The sequence below is a fragment of the Lampetra fluviatilis genome, chromosome 37, assembly GCF_964198595.1.
Source record: "Lampetra fluviatilis chromosome 37, kcLamFluv1.1, whole genome shotgun sequence".
Lineage (NCBI taxonomy): Eukaryota > Metazoa > Chordata > Hyperoartia > Petromyzontiformes > Petromyzontidae > Lampetra > Lampetra fluviatilis.
Genome location: NC_136311.1, coordinates 6,807,375 through 6,824,879, shown reverse-complemented (window position 1 = coordinate 6,824,879; position 17,505 = coordinate 6,807,375). Strand labels below are relative to the sequence as shown.

At 51.5% G+C, this 17,505-nt stretch overlaps 1 protein-coding gene across 1 annotated transcript in view; it reads left to right on the top strand.

Annotated features, from left to right (window-relative positions):
- The window catches only part of RASL10B (RAS like family 10 member B), a 28,307-nt gene that overhangs the window by 7,835 nt on the left and 2,967 nt on the right, over positions 1–17,505 (top strand). The window contains exons 2-5 of the mRNA XM_078873711.1: positions 7,054–7,183; positions 7,353–8,705; positions 10,648–10,874; positions 11,394–11,518. Coding sequence (XP_078729837.1) covers positions 8,666–8,705; positions 10,648–10,874; positions 11,394–11,518 — 392 coding nt within the window. The 5' untranslated portion in view covers positions 7,054–7,183; positions 7,353–8,665. The remainder of the gene's footprint in view (positions 1–7,053; positions 7,184–7,352; positions 8,706–10,647; positions 10,875–11,393; positions 11,519–17,505) is intronic.

The window sequence follows — 17,505 nt, the reverse complement described above, 5'->3', positions numbered from 1 at the left end:
GGGCTGCTGCTTTGTTTTATGTTTTGACAAACGGGTGTTGCCACCGAAACGTCGTACTCTATTTGTTTTCTTTCTACGTGACTTTACCGAAAGAACCAAAGAGTAATTAATGCAGTCACGAAAGCTTTAAATCAAGCAGCAGCAGCAGAGATTTTCGATTTAAAGCTTTCGTGACTGCAGGGATTCATCTTCTTGGTTTTTTCGGAAAAGTCACGTAGAATGGAAGTAATAAAATAATAAAAAATAATATTATTGTATTCAGTTTAATTTTTATTATTTCCATTCTACGTGACTTTACCGAAAGAACCAAGAAGAAGCAGCAGCGATTTTATTTAAAACAAAACAAAAAACCCGCCACCGATTGGCGCACGCGCGAACGTGCAACCCGCACGCCGGCCAAGTCACCGCGTGGCAAATGTCCCCTCGTCGTCGTGTTTTATCGATGGACACATCACTTACACTTGCGCCCGTGGAGGAAACCGCGAGTCGACGGGGTCGCCACCTTTTCCCCCACGGAAGACCCCCCCCCCAAACCCCCCCCCCCCACCCCGGATATTACTTCTCAGAGTCCACACGAGGTGCGTTATCGCAACTGTGGTGCCCCTTTTTAAATCCTTTATATTAAGTTCACTTGCTTGCTTGCTTGCGCGCTTACGACCGTGCAAATCTTTCGGTCGTTTTTAACCCACTTCCCGTGATCCAATCGAGCTGACATTTTGCACATAGACTCGTTGTGCGTGACAATTTATTTTCGTGAAAACCATTTTTCCAAAATTTTCCACTTTTTAGGAATTTTTTTTTCATATTTAATTTAAAATACCAATGTGATAAAAATGAAACTCTTACTCAAGATAAACAGAAATGAATAATAAAATAAAACCGATGCCATGCATATAAAGGATTTATAGTGAAAAACTTTGTTTTTACTGGTTAATTTTTATCGCAATGCGATGCAGCCGAGCGCAGTGACGCCGCCACCAGATGCGGCTACAGTTCAGCTCCTGTGGCCAAACCGTTCGAACGCAGCTGATGCCGATTCACAGACTCGAGCAGGGGTCAAGCACGGAGCACGTGGCAATCCCCCGCTGGTTCCAGACGTTTCATCCCTACCGCTGTTAAGTGCTAGACTGGCGATTTGCTGTTGCTGTTGTTGGAAAACACCCTCCCTACAATTGTGCTGGTCAAGAAGGATTGGGGAGAACCAAGCGAGCCACGAGGTCAAGAGACCTGCCATGCGGACCCCAATAATCCGGGGCTTATGCCTTTCGAGCCCCCCCCCACCCGTCTCTACGAGGTATGAGTCCCATGTAATGGGATGAATGTATGCACAGCGCGGATAAATCTCGTGAATAATTGAACCGAGGCCCCGTGTTTATTTTCTCCAGCGCGGCGGCTATTTTATCACAGCGAAAATGTTGGATGCCCAGTCCAGAGAGCGCGCGCGTGCGCGTGTGTGTGTGTGGGGAGCGGTAGTGTAGCTGCTGATGATCTGAACCGGTCATGGGCCTCCCCTAGGTCGACTCAGCCTCAAATGAGTTACTGGTGCGGTGTGTGTTAACGTCACCACTGGGGAGACAAAGGCGGCCGGCCGTGGTGTTCGTCACCCACCACCTCGTGTGCCGTTCCGGCCTTCATAGGTGCTGCTCGCTAACGGCACTCGCCCCAACAACAGTCTGTTACAGGATATGCGGGGGGGGGGGGGGTCTTTGTGGTGTAGCGGTTCGCGCACCGCGCTTCGAAGCCAGCGACCCGAGTTCGATTCCCGCTCGCCTCCAGTGGCGGCTGGATTCGAAGCGCACGTGGAGTCAAGTATGGATATTACTCCCCCCCCCCACCACCCCATCTTCCAAAGACGTCTGACCGGCGTGGAAGAGTAGGCCAAATACCCCTCTCGAGATGGCTGTCTCGACCTCCCTCTGGTGGGGGGGCCCCTCCATCCAGGAATTGGCTTGAGCCAGCAATGGCAGCGCTGCACCTGCACAGAATCTGCCCCGTGTGTTCCTGTGCCATGGGAGATGCTATAAATAGCCCGCGGGGCTGTGTCTGGCGTTCTGAGTCCAGGGCTGATTGATTCGTGGCCAGCGGAACAGATTGGCCCTGACGCGGGGGGGGGGGGCATTGCGACTGACTCGCGTGCGCCTGCCTGTTCTGTCTGCCTGTGTGTGAGAGAGAGTGTGTGTCTGTGTGTGTTTGTGTGTGTGATGGGGGGCGGTAGTGTAGCGGTTAGCGCGCTGCGCTATGAACCTGGCGACCCGGGTTCGATTCCCGCTCACGGCCAACACCAGTGACGATTATCTGAACCAGTCCTGGGCCTCCCCTAGGTCGACTCAGCCTGAAATGAGTACCTGGTGCGGTGTGTAAACATCGCCAATAGGGAGACAAAGGCGGTCAGGCGTGGTGCTGGCCACCCAGTAGTGTAGCGGTTCGCGCGCCGCGCTACGAACCGGGGAGACCCGAGTTTGATTCCCGCTCACGTTCGCCAACACCCGGGACGATGATCTGAACCCCCTAGGTCGACTGAAATGCGTGTCTGGTGGATTGTGTAAAACGTCGCCACTGGGGAGACAAAGGCGGCCGGGCGTGATGCTGGCCACCCATCCCCTTGACAGCACTTGCTCCGACAGTTTAAAGCTACCCGGGAGACATTTGTCTTTGTTCGAGCGACAGCCCTCCCTGGGGGCCATTCAGGCGAGCGAGCGGTAGGTTGCGAGTCGATATCCTGGTTGGGGGTTGACTCGGCCCATCATCCTTTCAGGGTTGCTAAAAATGAGCACCACTTTGTGTGGTGGAAGGAGACAGTGGTTGCTCCCATCGTAGGGATGTGGAATTTCCACCGCTGCCTTGGGCTGTGAACATGAGATGGGCAAAGCCACAATGCTCAATTGAGTGGGTGATCACAGAGTGTGTGTGTTCCGCTGTATGTGTAGCGGTTAGCGCGCTGCGTAACGAACCCGGCGACCCGAGTTCGATTCCCGCTCACGGCCAACACCATTGACGATTATCTGAACTGGTCCTGAGCCTCCCCTAGGTCGACTCAGCCTCAAATTTGTACCTGGTGCTGTGTGAACATCGCCACTGGGGAGATAAAGGCGGTCGGGCGTGGTGCTGGCCACCCACCCCCTCGTGTGCCGTGCCGGCCTTCACAGGTGCTCGCTCACAGCACTTGCCCCTACAGCCTGTTACAGGCTACACGGGGGATCTTTGTCTTTGCAGTGGTTTGCGTGCTGTGCTCCAGACCCGGCGACCCGAGTTCGAGTCCCGCTCACGGCCAGCACCAGTGACGGTCATCTGAACTGGTCCTAGGCCTCCCCCAAGGTCGACACTTAATGAGTACCTGGCGTGGTGTGTAAACGTCACCACTGGGGAGACAAAGGCGGCTGGACGTGTTGTTGTGTACCGTGCCGGCCTTCATAGGTACTCGCTAACACCGCTTGCCCCAACAGTCTGTTAAGGCTATACGGGGGATCTTTGTATTCGTTGTCCTGTCTGTGTCAGGCTTTGTGTGTCATCTTCCTTGATAGGTGCTCGCTAACAGCGCTTTGCTCCCACCGTCATGTGCATGGATTCCGGGGGAAATCGTTATCGCTGTGGGTCCTTAACGCGCTTTTCCATCCTGCAGTGAAATTACGGAATTGTACAACGTCCCCTAGGTTACATCATACAAATACAAATTGCGCTGTCCTGATGTGTCGGTTTTATTATCACACAAATTGTGCGGCAGTGGCACTCACTCGGTGCTCAAATCCGTTCAGGTTGGGATAATTTGGCTGCATTTGGGATACTTCACCGGCGGTGTTGAAGCTGGGGTCGTCACCATCAGCAGCAGCAGCAGGAGGGGAGGCTTCCAGGTTAAGATTCTCGGGCTGATGGAAAAGTTCCTAGCAACGTAGAAAGGAACGTGAGTGATTTCCATCGATGTCCGTGACACAGTCCTCTTGCATCATCATTACCGTCATTATCATCATCGATGTGACCACGCTCCACGGAATAACTCTCTCTCTCTCTCTCCCAGCCCTCCCTCTGTCTCGCTGCTCAAAACCACTCGCAGATGCACGCCTCTCACGTAGCTCCACACCGCCGCCCCCCCCCCCGAGCCACGAGCTCCGTCCGCGTTGCATTCGCAATCGCAGAGCCGCTCGCCGCTCACAAACCACGCCACGGGCAAACGCCGTGCGCCGGGCGTGAATTCCAATGCGGCTGCAAGAAAAAAAACAATTGAAACGCAAAGAGCCTGGGGTTGAAATAGAGGTGGCAGCGATGGTGGTGGACGTGGGTGGGGAGGTGGGGGGGCGATAGATCGAGCGAGTTAATATCTAAATATAGCGGCGGCTATGATGGCAATGCGAAGCGTATTGCTTGGAGGGGCTCGGAGTCGTGGGGGTGAGCTACAGGGCTGGAATGCGAGGCTACGGGGATGATGATGTTTGTATTGAGCGGTCCTCTGCCGAACAAAATGCGCCCTTGCACATTCATACGTGCGAGGCGGGGGGGGGTGCACGTACAGCTCTAGGCAGACTCTTAGGGCAAAGCGCGATCAGCACCTATGAAGGCCGGCACGGCACACAAGTGGGCAACACCACGTCCGGCCGCCTTTTGTCTCTCTCCCCAGTGCTGATGTGAACACACCGAGCCAGAGACTAAATTTAGGGCTGAGTCGACATAAGGGGAGGCCCAGGGACGGTTCATAAAATCGCCACTGGTATTGGTCGTGAGCGGGAATCCAACTCGGCTCGCTGGGTTCGTAGCACAGAGCGCTTCTCTCCCCACACACTACAAACAACAAAGATCCCCCATATAGCCTTAACAGACTCTAGGGGCAAGTGCTGTTAGTGAGCACCTATGAAGGCCGGCACAGCACACAAGGGGGTGGGTGGCCAACACCACGCCCGGCCGCCTTTGTCTCCCTAGCGGCGATGTATACACATCGCACCAGATACTTATTTGAGGCTGAGTCGACCTAGGGGAGGCCCAGGACCGGTTCAGATAATCGTCACTGGTGTTTTGGCCGTGAGTGGGAATCGAACCCGGGTCGCCAGGTTCGTAGTGCAGCACGCTAACCGCTACACTACCGCTCCCCACAAACGCACAGTCACTCACACACACACTACAGACGGTGGCTTAGAGGCAGATGATTGAGCGAGAATAAACGTCCACATGCAGCGACGCTTCCGAGAAAAATATAAATGAAAGAGTTTCGCTGTGCCCCTCTGTGCGGAGTGAACGACGCGAGGACGTCACACTGCGAGCGAGGTCACGTGGCGTGCTCACGGGTGGGGGTGGGTGGGGGTCGTCACAACCACGAGTTCACGGTGCCTCATTTTCATCATCATCAACACCATCATCGCAATACAATCATTGCGGTCATCGTAATTATTGTCATGGTTACGACTGTATCAACATTATAATCATCATTATCAGGCTATCTCCACCATCATCATCATTACACAACTTCCTCATTAATATCATCGCTACTCTCACTGTCATTAACATGATCATCATCATCACCACCATCCGATGTTCGATCCTCGCATGTCAATCGCACTCTCCTCCGCCAGCCGGTTTCAGGATTACGGAGCGCAGGGCTCGTATCTCTCCGTCTTTCGCGGGCCTTTTAATTGACGCAGCGGGTCTCTCGCACGGGTTTATGAACGTCAGCGAGTGTAAGTTGCAACCCGGCAATTACCTGCGGCTGGGGCACTCAGCCCCCAGTTCTGGGAGAAAACTAACAAGTAAACCCGTAAAAACAAAGTTTTTCACTATAAATCCTTTATATGCGTGGCGGCTAGAGTCTTCTCGTCCTCTGGCTTGAGATGGCTGCCACCTATGGGTCAGATGATTGTCTGCCAGTATTAAGCAATTGGTAATTAAATATTTAATTTGTTTTCCCTAAACAGTGTAAAATTTTGGGAATTTTATGTCACGAACATTAATTGTCTCGCACAACGAGTCTGTGTGGAAAATGTCAGCTCGATTGGATCACGGGAAGTGGGTTAAAAAACGAGCGAAAGATTTGCACGGTCCTAAGCAAGCAAGCAAGCACGCAAGCAAGCAAGCAAGCACGCAAGCAAGCAAGCAAGCGAACTTAATATAAAGGATTTAAAAATCACTGGAATTGCAGAAGCCCTTGGCCGTTTAAATCACGGAGAGCCTGATACTCGGATACGAACTCAGGCACTCGACGGCGGAGGTGCCAGCTTGTCTGGACCTCCGTGTTGCCCGTCTGAGTCCCGTCGTGGTGCAGGTTGAGGAGTTCAAGGAACGCGGAACGCCACCTTTGCTTTGATTTGTGTGTTCTAGATTTGAAGCTTTCGTGACTGCAAGGAATCATACTCTTAGTTCTTTCGGTAAAGTCACGTATAGGTAAAAAATGAAATAAAAATTAATAAAAATAAAACAATAAAAATTAACCCGTAAAAACTACGTTTTTCACTATAAATCCTTTATATGCGTGGCGGCTAGAGTCCTCTCGTCCTCTGGCTTGAGGTGGCTGCCACCTATGGGTCAGATGATTGTCTGCCACCATTAAGCAATTGGTAATTAAATATTTAAATTTTTCCCCCTAAACAGTGTAAAATTTTGGAAAAACATTTTCACGAAAATTAATTGTCACGCACAACGAGTCTGTGTGCAAAATGTCAGCTCGATTGGATCACGGGAAGTGGGTTAAAAAACGACCGAAAGATTTGCACGGTCGTAAGCAAGCAAGCACGCAAGCACGCAAGCAAGCAAGCAAGTGAACTTAATATAAAGGATTTAAAAATCACGACGTCGTGATTTTTATTGTTTTATTTTTATTAATTTTAATTTCATTTTTTACCTACGTGACTTTACCGAAAGAACTATGAGTATGATTGTGTGTTACTCTGCCTTTTCCATTTCAGATTTCAGGGCGTTTGGAGAGAGAGAGGTTGGGGGATGGTCGCGTGCCCGGTGAAGGACGCTGCACGTGATGCAATCGTCACTCGGCGTTCGCTCGAGAGAATTGTCCGTTTCATCTTTATTTGTTGTTGTTGTTGTTGCATCGCCTTAATTGCATTGCAATTGTGCCCGCAGCGTCGTGTCATGAGATGAACACATTCATGTTCGGAATTCGGGCAGCGGAAACATCGCCGCACGCTTCGACGGAACGCTCCCGGAATTCGACGCCGCGAGGCCCACGCCTAGAACTCTCGTCCAACATGAGGTGGCGCACCACCCTTGACATCTCCCCCCTCCAGAGAGAGTGTTCGTTCCGCGCGGCGATCAACCCCAACTATTTTTTTATACTCGGAGCTGGCTATTTTAGCTGCATTAAGGGGAGCAGGCGAACCCAATACGATCTCTCCTTTTTCTGTTTTTGGTTCTGTGTGCAGGCAATTTGGTGACCAGGGCCGATAGCGTCCACTTCGAGGACACAAGTTGAATCGGGGGCGACTGAAACCCGCATTTTATCCCAGGAGATCTTCTCACACAAGTGCTGGCCGGCTTCGTCCGTCTGTCACAGAACCGGTCATCCGAGCCACCCAACCACCTTTGTCTGCGAGTGTCAATAAATCGACACATTTCAGGTTCACGCAGGACACGAGTGCCCGAAATTTCCACCTGGGGCCACCCTTGGGCCACCCGTACTCTCACACCAAGACCTTCTGTCGGCGTGCCTTAGACGGAGAATTGTGACGGTGTTTCCCTTTTGCTTCCAGGAGAAAAGAAAAAAATCCATCCGACAGCGACGAGGCTTTACGCGCGCTTCGAAATACCGCACGTGCCGTGTCATGTGCTTTTTGTACTTTTTGTTCACCCTGATGCTCGTTGTTGTCGTCGGCTGACGTCCAATTTGCAAGAACGACGACAACAACAACAACAGCGGTAGCAGCAGCAGCAGCAATAATAATCAGCAACGCTATGAGTCCAAAAGCAGCGATGGCGACAAAGTCAACGAGAGCGACGCGAACATCGCCAGCCGCGGGGTCGTGAAGAGGCTGCGCGAGATGCGCTGCTCGTGACGCGACCGCGTCGCTCTCCTTGATTCGGCAAGCGGCGTCAAGGTGAAAAAAGTCTCCCTCGGTAGATCTTTTTTAAAACGCACAACTTCAAGAAACGAAGCATTGCAAACTGCAGTCTTCCTTCACCGACGGCCCTCTCGACGCGTCATCACCGCGGAACATTCGGGAAGAGCGTGCGGAGCTTTGTGGCTTTTTCGCCGAGCGACCAAAGACTTTGTGGCGGTTGGGTCGGTCCTTGGTTGGGGAGGGGGAGGGGAGTGCAACAGCAAATATTGTACTGTACTCCGCTCAACAATTCGAGCAGGAAAGGCGCATCGCAGAATCGTCACGAGGTGGCCACCTTCGTCAGCGAAATCCTCCAGGCACAAGAGGCAACTTCTTGGCCACGCGTGGAGCCCCGCGAGTGAAGCGCTAAGGGCTGTGGTGGTGGTAGTGTTGTTGTTCATATCGTCGTTTTCATCATCGACGGAAGCGGCTTGCGAGGGCACGGCGAGGCGGAACATGGCACCGGAGAGTCCGAATTCGTTAGCAACCGCTGGAGGCAACGCGCGTTGTTGAAGCGACGAAAGCGAGAGAGAGTCGGAGAGAGAGAGACACGGAGGGAGAAGGAGAGAGACACGGAGGGAGAGGGAGGGACTGCCACGGCGCCACGAAGGCAAGCGACGGGCCCACGATGCCACACGATGGTGCCGGCAAGACGCACGCGTAGCTGGAGTCACAACCGTGAGTGCGGCTTGCGGAGCGCGACGACTCCCTTGGTGGTGTCTTGGTATCCGGCTCTCTGATGTGTTATTTCCTAATAATATGTTTTTTATCCTTTTATCTGGCACAAGACGGACACCTTTTTACAAGGGATCATGTTTGCATTAACCACAATACTTGTGGTCAAAATGCAAACAAAAAGCAGCACTCTGATAATGCATGCATTGTCCTTGAAATTGATTGGTCCACACCAGAGACAGCTTTTTTTAGAGCCCAGTCTCATATTTCCTGTTGTTGTTGTTGTACCGCGTGTTCTTCTGCATGACGAACACGCGGTCGTTTAGGCGATCGTTTCGCTCCACGGCCTGGGAGCTTCATCGGGTTCCGACGGAAGCTCCAGACGTTTAGAACTGCGGGCGCAATGAGTTTTAAGTCGTCACAATGAGCTACACGTGACGGATTCCGTCCAATCGCAGGCAGTTATAATCAGCACGCTACCACAAAGACGGCGTGCGATCACAGCACGCGGCGTCAGCGTTGTCCGTCAAAGATAATCGATTCCGTCTTGTCTTTCAGCTTTCGTGACTGCAGAAATTAATATCCTGTGGGTCTTTCGGTAAAGTCCCGTAGATGGGTTCAACGAAAATAACAACCTATCTACGTGACTTCACCGAAAGACCCAACGAATATAGAATCAAATTCTAATTACGGGCGGAATCTGAAACGTGTCTGATAAGATTGACGGTGTGGTCTGCGGGCTCGAGATGACAGGTTAGAGGTGGCAGCAACGTTTTAGTGGTGCAATTTTGTTGCATGGCTAATAACGGCGAATTATTTTGAGATAACAGTTTAGACGGTTTCACGTAATCACATCCAAACACATTTCACGGTTATCGACATCTAGACAGGGTGGGTGCAGTGTCAACATTTGTGCCTTCCAGCAAGAAGGCCCTGTGTTCAATTCACGACTCTGGGTGCCTTTCTGCGTGGAGTTTGAACGCTCTCCCCCTTGTTCCCGCATGGAGTTCCTCCAGGTTCTCAAATTTCCTCCCGTCGATAAAAAAACAACAACAACCGTGCATACACCATCCCAGTGCTGAAACAATGATCTGCAACTTGCTTGGGATGACATTTAGCAGCAACATTTCTCCCTTAACTGCAAACAAAATCTTAGCAGAACCCTCTTAAAAAAGAGTCTTGAAACTCGGTGATACTTTCATGCATTAACAAGCGTAGACATCATAATACGACTAGTATTTTTTTAAATACAAGGTGTGGCTAATTTTATCATTCATTATCAACTAATTAGAATTAGACAGCTGTTGGAGCTGAAGTGATAAAACCACACACACACTCCGTCAACAGCACAGCCAAATAAAGCACAACCGTGCCAAATTGTATTATTGTGTCAGCATCGCCGGTGTGGTTGGGTCCGGACGTATCTCACAACCGTATTTAGCCACTAGATACGCGACGTTTCGCTTGAAACTGCGCCAAGCATATTCAGGACATGACAAGTGGTCAGCATGTCGGGTGGAGGAGAGTTTCACGACACACGTTTTGTTCGGGATTATCACCTGACCCTGGACTCAGCCAACACAATCGATTATGTATCATAACAGTGGCCTCGATTCATCAACTCGATCGAGTAACGACTCGACTCTCGTCTGATACAGAAAACACAACACGTTCGTCAATAACAGTGTGTGGCCTTAAAATAAAAAATATATGATGATCGACGCTTCGGGCATATGGCCCTTCTTCAAAGCACATCGAATAACTCTCGTGCCTATCGCCAACTAACTGCTTCCGATGAACAAACGCGTTCGGGATATAAAACAAAGAATCCCACGCGACATCGCGCGTGATCACTCTCCTTCCTCCCTTCCTTCCTTGTTTGTTTGTTTCATTGCTGCTGTCATTGTTGCTCGTCGTCGTCGTCGTCGTCTTGTGAATTCGTTAGCGGGCCGAGCCATGGTGGAGACGTTCAAGGTGGCGGTGCTGGGCGCTCCGGGAGTGGGGAAGACGTCCATCATCCGGCAGTTCGTCTCCAACGAGTTCGGCGAGACGTACGCGCCGACGCGCACGCGCGCCGTCTACGCGCCCGCCCTCGTCGTGAACGAGCGCGTGATGGAGCTGCGCATCCTCGACGTGCCGCCGATCGCCTCCTTTCCCCTCAACTCCTTCCAGGTGCGCGGTCCATCTCGGCCACCGCGTTGTCCCTCTTTCTCTCTCTCTCTCTCTCTCGCTCCCTTTTTTTTGTTACGATCAGTGGAAACAAGAAGATGCTCGGTGTATTCGGCACTTTGCTTCGTTCATCATTTCGTAATTTTTTTTTAAATTTTCATTTTTTGACTTTGCTTTATGTAAACCCCCACCTCTCGCTTATTGTCTCGCTCACTCTCTCGCTCACTCTCTCTGTCTCCTCTGTTCTCTTTCTCTGTCTCCTCTGTTCTGTCTCTCTGTTCTGCTTGTCGCCAGCCTGTTCATCGGCATGTGATCGTTTTTTGAGCCGGGTCGTTTGTGGCCAGGTCGCTTCTGAAAAATACGCTAAAATAACTCGGTGGGCTTCACCTGAGCAGTGCTACCAAAGCGGTGGGTGGGAGCCCAGTCGCGGAACCAACGTGTGGCAGGGAGTGGGGGGGAGGGGTGTCAGCTCGCCGCTTGTCACGGTTGAGCGCATGTGGCCTTCCTCCCGTCGCGTGCCAGGAGTGGTCGGACACGCGGTGCCGGGGCCTGCGCAGCGCCCACGCCTACGTCCTCGTCTATGACATCTGCTGCTTCGAGAGCTTCGAGTACATCAAGGTGCTGAGGCAGCAGATCCTGGATTGCAGGTGCGTGACTCCCACGTGCATGTACAGGGTACTTGAAAAAAAAAAACATGTTCACACTTCTGAGAATTTGCAACGATACCACGAGAAACGTGGCCCCGGGGCTCTGGAGACCACCTGGAGAAGATTCCAGGCGCGTGTTGACAATGATGGCGAACAAGTGGAGACTCTTTGACTTTTTGAAGCTATTAATGTATATTTGTTAGCATGTTACAGTGTACAATTTTGACTCACAACTTTCGTGACTACAAGAAAAACGGGTGATGTCGGCTGCTGCGGGGCATGCGTTGTCTGGATGAGGGTAAGGGCGCAGCCCTGCAATCATCTGCTCACGCTCCTGCTGGCTGAATGGCGTCCACTAGAAGGAGCTCGAGACAGCCCCACTAGCGGGGGGGGGGGTGTTTTTGGCCTACTCTTCCACGCTGGTCGGACGTCTCTGAAGAGGCGTGAGCAACCACGCTTTACCCCACCACACGCAACCTGGCGATCGGCTAACTGTGGTGTAACCCATTTCTACTGCTGGCTTAGAATGAGGCGGCGGTGGGGTTTTGGGGGGTGGGGGGTAGGGGGGGGGGAAGTGACTGCCGCGCCGCGAGATCGAACCGAAACGGCGAGCGTCTGCACGGTGAGTCAAGTGTGCTTGAAACCATTCCACCGTAGCCAGAGCCGGCCCAGCCACTAAGCGACCCTTGCAATTGCAAAGGGCCCCGTGGCCAGCAGATGCCCCCCTAGAGTCACTGCTAGCTAGTGGGTGAAAAAAATCATACATCAAAGGGGCCTCCAACCAAATTTTGCTTAGGGCCCCCAAAGGTCTAGGGCCGGTTCTGACCGTAGCAAGTGCTGGGTGCTGGATGTGAATTCCAATGCGGCTGGAAATACGCAACAACAACAAATCCGGGCTGTCTTAACCAGGAATTGCAAAGAACAGTGGCAGCGATGGAGGAGGCGGTAGATTGAGGGGTGGGCAGGAAATTACGAAACTTGGGTCTGTGTAATAATACGAAACTATTTTGTTTTTATATTATCAGGTAAGGCCCACTGAGCTATGTAGCTCTATTTCAGAAGCGACCTGGTCACCACATCTGATGGCCCAACGAAGGGGCTTAACATCACGTGGAAATGTGAAGGGAAAAACCGGAGGACCCGGAGAAAAATCCACGCGACCACGGAGAGAGAGAGAGAGAGACACGCACAAACTCCAAATATACAACAGGCGTCAGGGTCGGGATCGGGATCGAACCCACGACCTCCTGTAGACCAGGCGAGGTAGTTAACACCTCGCCGCCGTGACGCCACAATAATCCCGTATCATTGAAGAGCACCTCGGCTAGAATTAAAATCTCGCCTCGTGCCGACCACATGGTGTGTGGATTGGTAGGGGTTAACGCTCGCCGCCGTTTTTCAATTAAGCACAGGCAAGCTGGCACGCAGGCTTCCATGACCTCTGCAAGCTGCATCAAAAAAACATAGAGGTGGGACGATGTAATTATACATTCCCAGTCTTCGCTTTTGTCGGCACTTGGAGCGAGTCGCTCGAATGGCCGGGAGTGGCACGAGCGTCACGGAATATTTCAGTCGGGGCCGTTATATATATAAGAAAATTCATATATTGTATCTCGTGCGGGTGCTTCCAGCTCTTTACAAGATTGCTGGGCAACATCGTGGAAGATTAGGCCAAGAATACCCATCTGGAGGGAGTCTCTCTCGCTCTCGTGGAGGCCCTGACAACAGCCTAATCACCCGGAATGCGCCCACGTGCGTCAGAGCTCGCAATCTAAGCGGGCCTGAGCCTGGATAGTAACGCTTGGATGGGTGACCGCCCTTTGTTAAACAGGTTGCTCTCGGCGACTGTGGGGTTACGTCGTGGGCAGCATGGTCAAGTATAGTCCAATAACCTCTCCTCACGGCCGGCGTGATGTATGGAGGCCCCATCGAGCAGTGGATTAACACAAAAGCTGCACTTGTGTACACGATGACGGTGATGGTGATGGGGGAGGGGGGCTGTGTCCACCCCGACTGAGAAGTTAACTTATGGCCTTTCGATTTGCGAGTCAAGTGCCCGACCACTCAATGATTATTAACCAGGCTAAAGACTTTTTTTAGTGGTACAACTGCCTGGATATTGCGATTTAATGGGCTCCGTTCCAGTCGACCACCAGCTCATTATTTTATTTTGGAGTTTTTAGCGGATGCCACCGCGGCCGGTTTAATTAGTGAGAGAGATTCACGGCCCTCCTGGAACACGAACTAATTAAATTGGCCGCCGTAACTAGCTCTCAGCTCACTCCTGGCCAGGATAACGGATCGGCCCAGATGGATTTTTGATGATAATTATTTATCCTGCCTTTTTTTACGTTGCCTGCTTAGGAAGCGACCCGTCGTTAAACGCTCATCGGTCCCCGTTCTCACGAAGACGTACCGTTGCCCTATGGGCGAGGAATCGGCACATTGTATACCAGTGATTGAAGAGGACGATTTCAGTTTCAGGAAAAGCGACTGGCTGCTGGGGTCCTGGGCCGTTGCGTAATCTGTGCGGTGCACGGAGGCTGGTTTTTTTCTTATGCTGCTGCGATTTTCTTTTGAATTAATTGGCCGCTTTATTTTCACAGTTCCGCAACTTTTCCAATCGCTCGTCCGCGTTGGTTTTCGTCCCAACAGCACTGCACATCTCGCGTTGCTCAGGGCCGCAGTCACCACCATCGTCTTCTGCCCGCGATGGCTGATTAGCGTTACCATTAGTGGCTCAGCACAGAGGAAATTCTTCAAAGTGCGGCTGAACTTAAAATCATGATACCATGTTCTCCGGATTATGAGATGCTCTGAAAAGTAAGATGCACAACCAAAACTTGTGCCCGGCGTCAATATAGGATTATGGAAAAAGTGCGTCTATATAATTCGGACAATGTGACATTTTTGGAACCGTTTCTGCCACTTTGATCCAATTGTCCTATCGGCTATATTGTCATGGGCCAAATAATTTATTAGGAAATCTTGCAGAGCAGCGAGCCCGACGTGAATAACTAGGGGAGGACATCTCGCGAAATATCATTCAAGTTCGTTCGTGTCTCAGTCCGCTTGTCCTGGTGAGGGTCGCGGCGGCAGCATATTGAGCAGTGGTGGTCGTGACCTCCCTTTCCCTGGCGACTGATTCCGGCTCTTCCTGGGGAATTTCCAGGCGTTCCCAGGCCAGCCGAGCGACATAGTCCCGCCAGCATATCCTGGGCCAGCCTCGGGGTCTTTGCCTAAGTGTATTTTTGATATCCAAATATTAGCGGCCGATGCAGTGTCCTACACGCTATGAAAGAGATATATATTTACCGTCGGGCAGTCAAACAAGATACATATTTTTGTAATTCTCAGAGCTGGACTTTAGTGAGAGTGCAAACTAAATTTAATTTGACAAATTTCTCTTGTACGGGTTTTTTACGACCAGTTTGAGACCGTGAAAACGTCACTGTCGAGATCCCTGCTTAGTCACGGACTGCAGCTGAAACCCAGATTCAAACCCAGGATCTCAGCGCACCGGCTCAGAAACGTTTGACCTGTGAGACATCGGGCCAGCTATAATATGCTTGGCTACAAGCCAGCGAGATTGGGCTTTGCTCGGGAATTCAGAGAGCGTGGCAAAGAATAGTTCATCATCTTGCATTATTATGACAAAATTGTCTGGAATTTAGGTTACAAATTTATTTTATTTTGTCTCCTTTGTCCGGGTTGTGAAAGGAACGCTAATTTCGATTCGGCGTCTGCGCCAAAGCGTTTCTTGGCCCCATTATTTATTTTCCGGTCCCTCGTCTCGCCGCTGTGCAAGGAAGGTCACTGGATGCATGGAAAAGTGGAACGCTAAACCCGTCAACGAAAAACACCCGCATAATTATTTGATTTGGGCCACGTGTTGTCCGCATTCATTTTGCCCATTACAGCCAACAGCCCCGCTGGGGCTCTGGTGATGTGAGAAAGTAATTGCAGGGCTGGACTTTTGTGTTTTACCTCTTAGCCAGACCGCGTCGCAGGTCCCTGTTTGTGCGTGGTAGTCAGTTCTAACGAGCCACCAAATCTATTTGCTTTCGTTCTGCCCTGAAGGCCACTGCCTGATAATATATTTTTCGTGTCAATGTAAATGTGTGGACATGTACAGCCCTTTGTTAGCGTGAGCGAGCAATTGCAGGGCTGCACCTTTACCTTTGGATTTTAGGTCTTGGCTGGTACATACAATCTCGCTTGCGTATGGTCGGATGAATAGAAACTCACGAGTCTATGTCCAGATTATTCTGGCCATAAAATGGCTTGAGTTGATGTGGGTGGTGGATTGCTTCAAGTCTCCGTTGATTTTCATTCAAAGTGGGTCATAAGTTCGTGAGGCCTCTATGAGTCTCTACGTGAGCCCACATAGAAACTCATACACTCACAAAGAGACTAATAGACTCGCGTAGAGACTCAAACGACTCGAGACTCACACAGAGCTCACAGTAGGTGTCCGCTTGTGTGGTCGACGGGCTGGTTGCTGATTCTCCAATCGCTTGTCAGGCTATACGGTACAATGCAACAGCACATGCCACGAGCGATAATGTGCAATGCAATTGCAATGCAATTTGGATTCAGATGGCATCTTAATGCCACTGCGTCTCAAGATGCTGTACAATGGCAGGAGTAGGGTGGGGGTGGGCAATATGGGGGGGGGGGGTTGTCAGCATATCGCCTTTTGCACCAGGTGAATCTGTGTTTAAGCGATGCCAGGACACGGTATATATATATATTTTTCCAGGCTGTCAGAAATCCAATAACACTGTTCGGTGCGAGCCACTTGGCATTATGGGGCTTTTGGGACGCAGGGGGAGGGGGGGAGGTTCTGGGGGGCTTCTGGTGAAACGGGGTCCCCTGGCACCCCAGGGGACCCCTCGGCCACGGTAGCATGGCCCCTGTGTTGGTGTCCGTGTTGTCTACCGTGACACCTGAGGCCGGTGCCTTTTATTATAGCTCAAGCGGCGCTGCCTTCCACCCCCGGCGCTCTCCACACCTCGACCTTTGGCCCCAGACCTTGTTATCAGACCTCTTGCATCGCTGTCTCTCTCAATCGTCTCTCCGAGTCGCCGTGTCTCTTTAAACACTCCCACCGCTCGCCCAAAATTGCCTGCGTTGCGAATTCGTTCGTGTTCTTCGCCCCACGCCGTCTCATTTCGTCTTTCTCTCCTCTCTCTCTCTCTGTCTCTCCCCGCTTGGTGTGCTCCCCGGTTTGCGCATTATCCCTTCATCTCACGATCTCTGTCCGTCTCCTCCCTGCGTGTCAACTGGATGGTCTCTCAGAGGTTCAGTGCGCTGAGATGGCACCACTCAGATCCTGGGTTTGAATCCAGGTGCTTGCTGCCTGTGTTGAAACCGGCTTCTCAGGTGCAGCGGTGTCGTTCATTCACCTGTCCATTCACCCACCTGTCCATTCGTCCCTCTGTCCGTTTGGCCATCCTTCCATCCGTTTATGTAGCCTTCTACCTGTCTGACATCCGTCTGTCTTCATGCCCATCCATCTGCTTGCCCGTCTGACTGGCCGTCTATCCATAGGCCAGTCTATCCATCCGTCCGTCCGTCGTCGTCTGTCGGTTTGTCCGTTCCTCCCGTTGATGTGTCCGTTAACCTCCAGTGTGTGTCCGTCTCTCTGTCTGTCCGGCCACTTATCTGTTTGTCCATCCACCCATCCATCCGCAGGTCCCTCTTTTACCCTTGAAAGGACCCACGGCGCGCGTCCATTGACACATCCATCCGTTCGCCGACCCTTCCGTGTATCTGCTGTCTTTTCTTAGATTTTCTGTTTACGCTTGGCCACATATTCACTTTAAGATGTTTTCTTCTTCATGTTTTTTTTGTTTGTTGCGGTTGCACCCGATTCAAGAGCCGAATGGCTCACAGGGCTCTATACCTAATAAATGAAACTGAACTTGAATCTGCCCGTCCATCTACTATTCCGCTACACTCATCCGTCTCATCAACCGTAACCC